This window comes from Gossypium raimondii, chromosome 12 (assembly GCF_025698545.1).
Source record: "Gossypium raimondii isolate GPD5lz chromosome 12, ASM2569854v1, whole genome shotgun sequence".
Lineage (NCBI taxonomy): Eukaryota > Viridiplantae > Streptophyta > Magnoliopsida > Malvales > Malvaceae > Gossypium > Gossypium raimondii.
In genome coordinates, this window is record NC_068576.1 from 42,080,466 (window position 1) to 42,094,256 (window position 13,791).

General features: G+C 35.9%; 1 protein-coding gene across 1 annotated transcript; it reads right to left on the minus strand.

The window, feature by feature from the left end:
- Positions 1 to 12,527: 12,527 nt before the first annotated feature.
- Positions 12,528 to 13,468, minus strand: LOC105762188 (ethylene-responsive transcription factor LEP). The gene has a single exon (XM_012580084.2). It carries the CDS (start codon positions 13,341 to 13,343, stop codon positions 12,528 to 12,530), a length of 816 nt encoding a protein of 271 aa, XP_012435538.1. The 5' UTR covers positions 13,344 to 13,468.
- Between the last annotated feature and the right edge of the window lie 323 nt (positions 13,469 to 13,791).

A 13,791-nucleotide genomic window follows, 5' to 3' on the forward strand; every position in this document is an offset into this window, starting at 1 on the left:
AGGAAAGCATCGAAGAAACATTGGAAAATATGCACATCAATGCCCTAAATGAGGATGCAAATGAAGAGATGAGCTTGTTAAACATTTGTCCTTATGAACCTGGGAGTGTTCTAAATAATTGGACTACGGAAGAAATACCTGAAATATTTAGAACTGTCTTAGAATAATATTCAGAGCAAACTTGTTGTTTTACCCAAGAAATAATAAGAACTTTTTTGTGAAAAAAGGCTTATGTTCAAATATCATTATTTTAATAAAATACATCTTTGCAATTGTTTCAAGCAAATATTCTTTCCATACGAGTAAATATATTAAATTATTCTTTCATTTATAATCATATTGCCCAAATAATTGTACATAAATTCATGCATTCTCTTGTAACCATATTAGGTCCCTGTATATCAATGACGTGAATGACACTGCTACAAACTCAGAATTTCCTATTGAATGAAACATGTGTTTAGAGGGATCGCAGGACTTTAAAGGTGACGTAGATGGTGGTTTATCTTTGGACTTGTTGAGAATGGTAGAATAGGAAGAAAAAAAAATTCTACCTCACAAGGAAGTAATAGAAGTTGTGAACTTGGAAGAAGGGAAAGAGGTGAAAGTTGGAACTGAGATTTTCGCAAAGACAAGACGAGACCTGATTGAACTACTCTAAGAATTCAAAGATGTCTTCGCATGGTCATACCAAGATATGTCCGGGTTGAGCACTGACATTGTAGTGCATCGCCTACCTATAAGGGAGGATTGTAAGCCAGTTCAATAGAAGCTAAGAAGAATGATGCCTGATATTGTGCTTAAAATAAAAGAGGAAGTTAAGAAGTAGTTTGATGCTGGGTTTTTACAGGAGGTCAAATATTCTGAATGGGTAGCCAACATCGTTCCAGTCCCTAAAAAAGATGGAAAGGTACGAATGTGCGTGGATTACAGAGATTTGAACAAAGCAAGCCCAAAAGACAATTTCCCATTGCCACATATTGATACTTTGGTGGATAATACGGCGAGGTATTCACTGTTCTCTTTCATGGATGGTTTCTCAGGATATAATCAGATAAAGATGCATCCTGAAGATATGGGAAAGACTACATTTATTACTTTGTGGGGAACATTTTGCTATAAAGTGATGCCATTCGGATTAAAGAATGAGGGAGAAACGTATCAGAGAGCCATGGTAGCCTTGTTCTATGACATGATGCACAAAGAGATTGAGGTTTATGTAGATGATATGATTGCCAAATCCAGAACAGAGGAGAAACATGTGTAGGTTCTGAGAAAATTGTTCTTAAGACTAAGAAAGTTTCAGCTCAAACTTAATCCAACAAAATGCACTTTGGAGCCAGGTCAGGGAAGTTGTTGGGCTTCATAGTCAGTGAGAAAGGAATCGAGATTGACCTGAACAAAGTCAAGGCAATACGAGATTTACTGCCACCACGTACTCAGAAAGAGGTTCGAGGTTTCTTAGGAAGACTGAATTATATTGCTCAGTTCATTTCACAGTTGACCGAGAAATGTGATCCCATATTTCATCTTCTGAAGAAACATAATCTAGGTGTTTGGAATGAAGACTGCCAGGAAGCTTTTGAAAAGATAAAACAATACTTATCCAATACTCCAGTACTGTCACCACCTAGCCCGAATAGACCATTGATTCTGTATTCAACGGTGTTTGACAGTTCCATGGGATGTGTGTTGGGTCAGCATGATGAGACTGGAAAGAAGGAAAAGGCGATATGCTATCTCAGTAAGAAATTCACTGATTGTGAAATGAGATATTCACCTATTGAAAAATTATGTTGTGCCCTGATTTGGACGACAAATAGATTGAGGCAATACTTGCTCTACCATACGACTTGGCTGATTTCAAAATTAGACCCTTTAAAGTATATGATGGAGTCAACTGCGTTGAACGGGAGAATAGCTAGATGACAAATTTTGCTCTCTAAGTTCGATATAGTATATGTAAGACAGAAAGCCATTAAAGGGAGTGCGATAGTAGATTTCTTGGCTAGCAGAGCTTTAGAAGATTATGAGCCTCTGGACTTTGATTTCCTGAATGAAGACTTGATATGTGTGGCAAATGCTGAAGAGGGTCCTCAAGAAAATCATTCTTGGAGGTTAAACTTTGATGGAGCTTCGAATGCGTTAGGCAATGGGATTGGGGCAATCTTGGTATCTCCAAATGGGGATCATCATCCTTTCACCAGTAAATTGGACTTTGATTGCACCAACAACATGGTCGAATATGAAGCTTGCATCATAGAAATCCGGGCAGCCATAGAGCGGAAAATTAAGACACTTGAAGTATATGGAGATTCAGCATTAGTAATATACCAGCTAAAAGGGGAATGGGAAACGAGAGACCTCAAGTTAATCCGTTATCGGAGATTGGTTCTAGAATTGATTGAAGAATTTGACAACATTACCTTTTATTATCTCCCACGGGAAGAAAATCAGATGGCTGATGCTCTGGCTACTTTAGCCTCCATGATTAAAGTGAACAGATTAAAGGACATAAAGCCTATTCAAATTAGTATTTATGAGATCCCGACCCACTGCTACAGTATTGAAGAAGTGGAGAATGATAATCATCCCTAGTACCAAGATATTTTGCTATATGTGAAGAATTGCGAATATCCTAATCAGGCAACGGAGAATGATAATAGGAAATTGAGGAGACTAGCTATCGACTATGTCTTAGATGGAGAGATTCTATACAAAAGGGGAAAGGATCGAGTACTGTTGAGATGCGTGGATACTGTAGAGGCTAAAGAAATTTTAGAAAAAGTCCATGAGGGTATTTGTGGAACACACGCCAATGGATTCACCATGGCTAGATAGATCATTAGATTCAGATATTACTGGTCCACCATGGAAGGAGATTACATCAATTATGCCAAGAAGTGCTATAAATGCCAAATTTATGGGGACAAAATGCACGCGTCTCCTTCACCTCTTCATGTTATGACTTCTCCATGGTCTTTTTCCAAGTGGGGGATGGATGTCATTGGGCCAATATCGCCAAAGGCTTCTAATGGACATCGTTTCCTTTTTGTAGTTATTGACTACTTCACTAAGTGGGTAGAAGCAGCCTCATATGCTAATGTCACAAAGTCAGCAGTTAGTAAGTTTTTGAAGAAAGAGATCATATGTCGATATGGAATGCCTGAAAGAATTATATCTGACAATGCGCTGAATCTGAATAACAGCACAATAGCGGAAGTCTGCAACCAGTTCAAGATTAGACACCATAATTCATCACCGTATCATTCAAAAATGAATGGTGCAGTAGAGGCGGGCAACAAAAATATCAAGAAAATTGTGGCGAAAATGGCTGAAACTTACAAGGATTGGCATGAAAAGTTACCATTCGCTCTTCTTGCCTACCGAACATCTATCAGGACTTCTACTGGGGCAACGCCTTTTTCTTTGGTTTATGGGATGTAGGCAGTTTTACCCATTGAAGTTGAAATCCCTTCTCTCCGGGTATTGGCTGAGTTAAAGTTGGATGAGGCTGAATGGATCCAATCTCGGTATGATCAGTTGAATTTGATAGAGGAAAAAAGACTAAAAGTTATTCGTCACGGTCGAATGTACCAGAAACGAATGATGAGAGCATATAACAAAAAGGTCCGTCCTAGAGAATTTCATGAGGGGGACTTGGTGTTAAAGAAAATCCTCCCTTTACAAAAGGATTTCAGAGGGAAATGAATGCCAAACTGGGAAGGACCTTATGTTGTAAAAAAGGCTTTCTCTGGAGGCGCTTTGATTTTAAGTGAAATGGATGGCAAAAATTTATCGAATCCTGTAAATTCAAATTCGGTCAAGAAATATTTCACTTGAAAAGTAGGAACCAAAGTGAAAACCCGCAAAGGACGCTTTAAAAAAAAAGGAGAGGCCAATGTGAAAACTCGCAAAGGGCACCTTGATACCAAAGGGAATTTGAGTTGAAAACCCGAAAAGGGCGACTCAAACATTGGTCAGAATGGGGCATGTGGTGATCTTGCTATACCTAAATCAACAAGAAAATGATATGCGACATCTTGGGGCATCGACGAAGTATTGTAGATCTCCTAAACACATGTTAAATTCAAAATGGTTTTTAGTTTGCACGGAGAAGTTCAAGCTGCGATATCCAAGGCACCTAGTCTTCATAATACTTGTATTGAATTTGTTTGTTCTTACGATACTTCATTCTTTGCTGTTTTTGAATACTTTTTCTTTTCAAGACATTTGCTATCAATAATTTCCTTTTCTATTATTCGAGTTATGCCATGAATTAATTCCTTTCTTAGTCAGTATTTTTGATCTTTATGCAAGCATGTTGCATTAAAATAATGATTGATGGACTAATAAACTTTCACAAAAGGAGTTTTGCATATTACTCTAGAAATTTCTAAATAATTTAGTAACCTGAAACAAGACTATTGTTTAGAACGCACCAAGCTTAAAAGTTGAAATGTCTAAGAAAGAAAAAGTCTAAATTAAGACTGTTCTTTCGGATTTTGTTGTCTAAATATTAATTGAATGAGATGACAAGAAGTTTGGCTTGGTAACAAAGCTTCAATCACCAAGGAGTAAGAAGAAGTTCCCTTTGGAAAAAAAACCCTTCATTTGTGCATGAGCATTTGGTATGGCACCCTGGGAATGATGTAAAAGAGTTTCATGATCTGCATCCTTGAATTACGATAGGAGAGGATTGAGAAAAGCCAAATTTTTTCTACCCTTGGGTCACAGTGGAAGAAAGATGGTACAAATTTTGCATCCCAGTAGATTGAACTTTGAGGTTTACAGTGGGGGCAATCAAACTAAGTGTTTCTTTGAAAACGCCAGCTGAGTAGGAGGGCGTTGTAGCACGTCAGTGATAAAGCATTAATAAAATTTGAGCAATGATAACCTAAGTGATAAAGGAGGATCATTCTCGAAAAAATGACATTCTGCATTCATTCAAATGTCATTCATACACATCTAGTTAGGAGCATTTGATTCATTCTGATCATGACATCCTAATCAATAGACATAATTAGGTTCATGAATTGAATTATACAGGTCATGTTCCCCAGAGAACAAACCAGTGAAATTCTAGCCTTGTCTCCCTGAGTGGCAGTGGAGTAGGTTGAAAATAGCAGATCTTGTCTACCTGTATTGACAGCAAAGTAGATCGAAGATACCAGCCTTGTCTCCCTAAGCAGCAGTGGAGTAGGTTGAAAATAACAGATCTTGCCTTCCTGTACTAGCAGTGAAGCAGATCGAAGACATTAGTCTTATCGCCCTGACATTGCAATGGAAAAGATTGAAGCCACAACGGTGAATCTTATTTCCCTGACGTTGCAACGAAGCAGATTGAAGCCACGACGGTGAATCTTATCTCCCTGGCATTAAGGCCTGGATTAGCTGAAGTGGAGCGGATTGAAGCTGTGGGCAGCGAATCCTATCTCTTTGCCATTACAGTGGAGTAGATTAAGGCCGCAACGGTGAATCTTACTTCCCTGGCGGTGTAGTGGAACAGATTGAAGCTATGACAGCGAATCTTGTTTCCCCAACATTGCAATTTAAAAGACTGAAGATGGCGAATCTTATCTCCCTGAAGTTGTAGTGGAGCAGATTAAAGCCAATAATCTTATCTCCCAGAAGTTGCAGTGGAGCTGATTAAAATGACAGATCTTATCTCTCTGAAGTTGCAGAGAGTAGATCGCATCTAGTCTTATCTCCTTGAAGTTGCAGAGGAGTAGACTGAGTAAGTAGGTCTTATCTCCCTGAAGTTGCAGTGGAGTAGACCCAAGAAAGCGAGTCTTATCTCCCTGAAGTTGCAGTGGACCAAACTCAAGAAAGTAAGTCTTATCCCCCTGAAATTGAAGTGGGGCAAACTAAGTAAGCAAATCATGTCTCCCTAAAGTGGTAGTGGATTAGAGTGATGGATCTTATCTCTATGAAATTACAGTAGAGCAGATCGCATCAAATTCATCTTTAAGTTGCACCAGATCAAGTTGAAGCTATAAGTCTTATCTCCCTGAAGTTGCAGTGGAGCAGATTAAAGATAGCAAATTTTGTTCTCTTGAGAAACTACAACGTACGAATCCTATCTCCATGGCATTGCAGTGGAGTAGATTGAAGCATTAGTTCCTATATCTCTGAAGATGCAGTAGGAAGGAATGAAGTTACTTAAAGAAAAGCCCCAAAGTTCAGTACGACCAGGCAAAATTGGTTTTTGGTCTTTGCTCTGTTCTCGTTACCTGATAACAAGCAAAGAGGGGCAGCTGTAATACACTATTTTGCCCGGGTCTAAAAAGGCCCAAATTACAAGCAGGCCTATATGGCCCAAAATGAAATAAAACAAGGACCCAAATAGAAGTGGCCCAAAATCATCGGAAACCCTAAGGTTTCTAATCTTCAGCCGCCGCAACCATGCCCTCCGAATCTCCACGCGCTCGTACCTGCACAACAAAAAAAGAAGCAAAGCAGCATATGGCAAGAAAATATTGAAATCAAATCAAGCAGATACCAGAAGATTTCTTTTTATTTTTTCTTGTTTCACGATTACTATAAAAACAATCTTAAGATACTATAAATGTGGATCGAAGAATCAATAAAAAACGAATATTTCATAACAAAAAGAGCAGAGAATACGAGATAAAAAAACATCAAATATCGGAGGTTAACATCTATTTTCTTGCTTCGTTACAAGATTTTTCTTTCATTTTTTATTTTTTATTTTTATTTTTTTACATGCAAAAATAAAATAAAAAGGGAAAAAGAAAACGACTCACCTTCGGTCGAGTCAGAAACGTCACTGAGACGGTAGAGGGAGCCACCCCCGAGGATCAATGGCCGGAAACCGAAAGGTTTCTTGCCTGCTTTGAGGATTTTTGTTGGTATTTTGGCGTTTCCGAGCCCGGATTTGGGTTTAGAGGGGCTGGAAAAGCCGAATAGGTGATTTTCCCCTTTTTCGGCCACCGCAGACGGCGGTGCCATCGCCAGAGACCGGCGGCCGGCGCGGTGGCCGACGATCGGCAGGTGCCCGGACCCTGGCCGGACGATGAGGGAGGGGAGAGCTTTTGAAAGTGTTTTTTTTTTTTGTTTTTTTAAGAAAATGCTTAAAATGAAATTTTTTGGGGAGAGTTAGTGGCTTAAATAGCCCTTCAAAACGGAGTCGTTTTGGGCATGGGTTGACTCGACTCCGACCCGACCCGGCCTAAGATTCGCGTGTTTTTAAGCGGAGGGGTAAATTGCGCTTTTAGCCCTTCCGCCTCTTAATGTTTTCCAATTGAGTTTTTTTTTTTAAATTTATCCCTTCAATTTTTTCGATTTCAATTTAATCCTATTTGAACGACGCCGTTTTGAAGGGGAAGGGATAATTTCCTTTCCAGCCCCTCTGAATTATTGGCGTATTCAATAGGGTCCTCCAGTCTCCAATTATTTGCAAATTTACCCCAGATTTTTGTCTACAGTTCAATATAGTTTTTTTTCATTATTTTTTAATTAATTAATAATGTAATTATTTTTTTTATTTTTTTTAAAATCTATATATGTATATATTTATTATTTATATATGTGCACATGCGTATATAATTTTTTTCTAACAAATATTTATTTATTTATATATATATACACGTATATATTTATTTTTTTAAATGCTCAAATATACATTCTTGTTTACACATATTTTATAATATATATGTTTATATATTTCTTTTATAAATGTGTTATATATAATTTGTTATATAAATTCTATAATCCAAATTTTATATGTAAATCCATGTTTTTTCCATAATTTCAACATGCATATTATATACACACTTTATATTCTTTATTGTTTACTCTTTTTATTTTATAAGTTTTTTATTTCCCTCACTCGTTTTTTCATTTGTGTTTTCATTTATATTCTAAAGAATGTTTTTATTTTGTTCATTTATTTGATATTTCGCATGTCATTATTTTTATTATGTACATTAATTTCGTTTATTTATTTGTTTATCTTATTTCTACGCCATAGTTGTATTTATTATTGTATTTTACATTTAATATAACATTACATCATCTTTTTACTCGAACTTAAAAACATAAAATTTTCAAAATAGAGATAATACTCATATTTAGGATTTTTCAAGAAAATTGAGCCCTAATGTATTGGGTTTCAATTTTCTTCGTTAAATCTAACAATCGAGAATTGCTCTTTGATCAAAAATAAAATGAAAGGCTTGTCGTCGGGAATTCAATATGTTGTGTCCTAATGCATTGGATGTGACGTGTTGATTTCTCGAGATAAAGATTTTTTTAAAAAAAATTAATAAAGGAAATATTCAATGTTTGGGATTTTAAGGGATTGTGCCCTAATGTATTGGGCTGCGATTTCTTCATAAATTTTAAACAATTGAATATTCTTTTAAATTTTATCACACAAACCTTTTGGACAAACTCATCTTGAAGAAATAAAATATCGTGCCCTAACGCATTGGGTGTGATGTTTTCTGTTTCAAAATGAGAGAGTCTTAATAAAAAAATTAATTTAATTAAGGATCGTATTTTTAACTCTCGATGTTAAGACATTAATTAATCAATTTGGTACCAATTTTTGGGCGTAACGAGGGTGCTAATCCTTCCTCGAATGTAACTGACTCCCGAACCCATTTTTCTAAAAAACTCGTAGACCAAAGTCGTTTTAGGTGATCCAGTCACACCTTAATAAAAGATTGGTGGCGACTCCAAATTTTCATCAACAACTAATTTCTGTTTTTTTTCAAAAAAATAAAATGGTTTCGACAACGTTGATGTGGAAAAATTTGTTTATTCCACCTAAGCGCCTAACACATTTCACATGTAATTAAAATAAAAAATAATTCAAAAAAACTTTTATTCATTAAAAAATAATTAAAAAATAAAACATAAAATACGTAGACAGTAAAATCGTTTCAGAAATGAGAAGGCCAATCCTAAAAAAAAAATACTTGAATCAGATAATCTAAAAAAAAAAGAGTATAAATCGAACCCTAATTTGAGAAAGTAAAAAAATTCTGTGAAAGAAAATTACCCAAAACTTATTGTAGAATCGCATTTTGATTTTCGATGATATTTATGTGGTGTTTCTATTTTGGGGTATGTTTTTAAAAGTTCATTTTGAAAACATTATATATGTTATTTTGATTTTGGCTTAGGGTTTTGAAGTTTGGGAATTTTGCTTTAGGATTTTTTACTTTTGAGATTTTGGTTTAGGGCTTTTGATTTTTGATATTTTTATTAAGGGTTTTTGATTTTTGAGATATTGGTTTAGGGTTTTTTATTTGACTACCTACTAATTAGAAGAGGAATTTTGGGTATTTTAATTTTTTTGTTTAGAATTTTCGATTTGATTACTAAAAGAAGAGGACTTTTTGATTTTTGGGTTTCCTAATTTAGGGTTTTTGATTTCTTTAGTGATAGTGGTCAACCCCAAAATTTAAAAAATCTACATGTTTCATTTTACTTTTTGGTTCAATGCACGATTTTTATCTTAGGGTTATAATGTTAGTTGGTGGGGGCATTAGTTCTAGGCATGCAGAATTTCAGTAGGTGAACTTATTAAAGTGATCTTTTCATCTTTTATTGTTGTTCTGTTATTATATATATAAACTTTATAAAATTTGATAATATAATTATTAAATCATCTAACTTTATATGCATTTTGTATTGTATATATTATTTAATATTTTGTTAACACTAGTAAAGTTGAGGTTCTCACAACAACCAAATAGGAGGAGATGCTCAAGAAAATCAATAGAATATTGCCACTCCCTTGAATTTCCAAGAGGCGATTTGTTTCTTGAGAGACTATCTTGATAGTAAATTAGATGAAATGAATCTACGTATGGATGCTCTCACCACAAATACAAGTCCAAGGCATGAAGCTGGGGAATTTTCCCAAGCACCATGTATGAGAAGGCGCCATCTTGTTTGACCATATCAACAACAAGCCAACGTGAAAGATTCAGAGAACATAGGGCAAGTGGAAACCAACAACGCCAACCCGCCAAACGATATGCTTGAGATGATGAATTCCATCTAAAGATAGATCTTCATCACTTCGATGGTAATTTGAGTATTGGGGGTTTTTAGGGATTGGCTTGCTAAAGTAGATAGATTTTTGAAGGGAATAACCTTGGCTTGGTGGGAACTTTTACAAGACACAAGGCACCGTGAGGGAGAGGGACGAGTATGGACATGGTATAGAATGAAGCAATTGTTCAAGGCTCGATTTCCCCCAGATTATAAGCAATATCTATTCTTGCAATATCAACGGTGAACCCAAGGAAACAGATTAGTGCATGACTACACCATAAAGTTCATGAAGCTTTTCAAACGCAACAATCTGATGAAGTCCGACAACCAGCAAGTAGCCATATACCTTAGTGGATCAAGGCTTGCAATTTAAGACAAGGTCGGTGTGCAAACATTGGAGAACATGGCCAAAGCACAAAATATGGCAGAGATGATGATGAAAGAGAATAAGGTGGATTAGACTAAGAAGAATTTCTATCAATATGCATCAAGAAATTTGGAGAATAATACATCAACTGAATACGAGCAAATTCAAACGAAAAAAAATCCAATTATGATAAAGCAGCAAGAAAGAAGTTAGGGGAGGGGGATCGAGACACAAACATCACATATGTGGAAGAACCCATATGCTAAGTCGATTGTTGGAAAATGCTACTGGTGTAATCTACTTGGACATCGCTCTAGCAATTGTCTAAAAAAAAGGAATATCAACATTGTAGAGTGTGGCGACTGGGACAAAGAAATTGAGGAAGGAAATGAGATAATATGCAAACTCAATGGTGATAGCAATGGAGAAGATTCAGGAGATGGACAAATTTTGGCAGTATGAAAGCTAATGTTGGCATTGAAGGATACAGATACAACCCAAGACCGACAACATTTCCAAACTAATTGCACTATTATTGGTAACTTTTACAACTTGGTCGTTGATAATGGTAGCAAGGAGAACAACATTGAGAAGAGTAGTGTTGAAAAGATGCATATGCCAAGGGCGAAACCTCTGTCTGAAGATGCTCAATTGTTATTTGAAGAGTTTATGTTGCAGGAGCTGCTTGCAAAGTTTCCACCAAAAATTAAGACAAGCTTGTTGAACCCACCAAATTAACAAATGAATCCAAAAGAGAATGCAAGAGTGGTTGCAAAAAAGACATATCTCAAGGATAAAGCTAACTCGAGGACGAGTTGATTTTTATAAGAGGTAGAGAATTGATAGGGGAGTGATTTTTATTAATTTATTACCTATCCCAAAACTTGTTATTTACTTAACAGATATATTTTGTTTATCATTTTATTAGTGATATGGTATTGGAGATAAAAATTTTAAAAATAAAAAGAAGAGGATTTCACGATTATTGTTTTATGTGTGGAATATCGAGAACATTTTATTTAACATGAAAATGACCCTAATGATTTGTTGAGTATTCACATTTTCTAACTCTTGGTGGAATATCATGTATTCATTATGATTTTAGGGGTTAAATGACTTTTATAGTTTTAAATTTTAATAATTTTATAATTTATTGGAATTTTAATACTATTTATAAGTTTTATGAATTTTATATGTTTTATAAAATTTTAAATATATTTTATTAATTTATAATTTTTAATATTTATAAGTTTCTATAATTTTAATATATTTTAAATACTTAATAATTTTTATAATTTTTTTATTTTTAACGATTTTTATAACTTTTTATAACCATAAGCTATCATGTGTCACCATTTGATTGTTCTGTCAATATATATTAACAGTCAACACGATCAACCATAGATTTCGTTAACGAAAAAGCTTAATTGATTGTTTTAGTTAACGGAAGAGGCTTAATTGTGTTTGGATTTAATACAGGAGCTTAATTGATTTTTTTTTTACATTTTCTTAAGGGCTTTTTTGACATATAAGCCATTTTATTTAAGGTGGGATTTAAGTTAGAATAAATGTTGAGACAGGTTACATACGGTTTATGCAAGATGAGAGTTGGATATGAAGCATTACTATCGATCTTAAAGGTTGAATCTATGTGAGCAGTGCCAAATTATCGTTATTACAAATTGAGAGAAATGAATGTCACTTTAAAAAATCGACAGAACTCTTAACATTTTATTATTATTACTAAAAGATGAAAAACCTAATTACAAATACTAAAATAAAAAAGGTTAAATAGTAATCACATATTACAATTTAACATTTGAATAAAATTGTCCAAGTTGATTATAAATACGCAGCGATATACAAATGTGAAAACACTTTGGGCCTCTCATAAGGCATATCATGAAGTACAAAAGAGGTTTAGAAGCTGGCCATTTTCTCAAAATGGACCCAAATCCAACAACAATCCAAGGAAACGTTACTTGTCCCGGCCAAGAAAAGAAAACATGGAAATAGGAAAGGCGTTAACAGCAAGAACCCAAACTAAGCTGATATATATATATATATATATATATATATATATATAGTAGTAGCAATAGCAGTTTGCTGTTTATTGTTCTTGTGGAAGTTATTGAAAAAAGTTAGTGGAGGATGAACCCAAATCAAATGCGTCAGCTACCGAATCAGGAAGCGATGGCAATGGCATGTTCTCAAGGAGAGGGCTGTCCTGCTCTAACTCGAATGAGTTAAAGCCCACATACGAGTCAAACCCATTTGAGTTTTGATCCGAGAACCCGAACAGGCCTGTGTCATTCCAAGCTCCATAACCCATATCTGAACCATCAACTCCCGACCCGTACCCGTAACAGGTAGAGGAGACATCAGGAGGCAAAGGTGGCAACTCAGACGAGTTATCCCTGAACTGTGGAGAACCACCATTTCCAGCTTCCATGAGCCCAGTAATGGGCCTGTAAGACTGAACTGCATCGCTCTCCTGGGCGGGTAATCCGGAATAAAACTGGCATGCATTGAAAGGGTCTTGATTGAAGAAAATCTGGTTGTGGTTAGCATCATTTTGATGGTGGAAAGGGGGATTAATGGAAAAGATGGATGAAATGTCATGCTGGAATTCGTCAGGGGAGATGATGGAGGTGACGGATGAACCAGCTGGCATATCAGAATAGACAAAGTTGGTTCGAGCCTTGGAGCCACGCATGGAGCGAGAGGCACGGTCGTAGGCCAAGGCTGCATCCTCCGCAGTGTCAAACGTGCCGAGCCAATGCCTTTCTTTTGTGGAAGGGTCTCTTATCTCCGCTGCGTATCTACCCCATGGTCTCCTCCTTACACCCAAGAATCTTGTTTCCTGTTGTTGCTGTTGTTGGTGCTGAGGTTGCTGCTTTCTTTTGCTTTTAGAAGAGGAAGACTTTGAGTTGCTGAGATCCATGAAGACAAAGAAATTATTTGGATTTGATGGATAGTACCTGTCTGCCTTCAGTTAATGTGCTATGAAGAAGAAAGTTGTATTTCTGCCTTAGAGAGTGCAAAGGAACAAGGTTTAGTTAGAGCAATAATGAGATTGCTGGTTTTCAAGGAACGAAAGATAGATGGTCTTGTTCATCCGTCGTTTGCATCTTGGGTGTTTAAATAAGGAGAAATTTTCAAATGCATTGATTCATGGCTTTCTAATGAATCCAAAGTACTATGAGTGAGCAATGGATGCTAATGATCTTAGCTAGCGTGGGCCTTGATTCCTTTTGGACCCTCATACACTCGCATGAGCACAATTGCCCTTCATTATGAATATCACTAAATTAATACAGCCACTTTTCTTATCTAATGTGATGATCCCACATGCTTGATGTTTGAGAATGAAAAGTAGAACATCAAAACCT

What these genes read in the sequence shown, in the direction of transcription:
- LOC105762188 (XM_012580084.2), bottom strand. Translation starts at nt 13,343, where the DNA reads ATGGATCTCAGCAACTCAAAGTCTTCCTCTTCTAAAAGCAAAAGAAAG.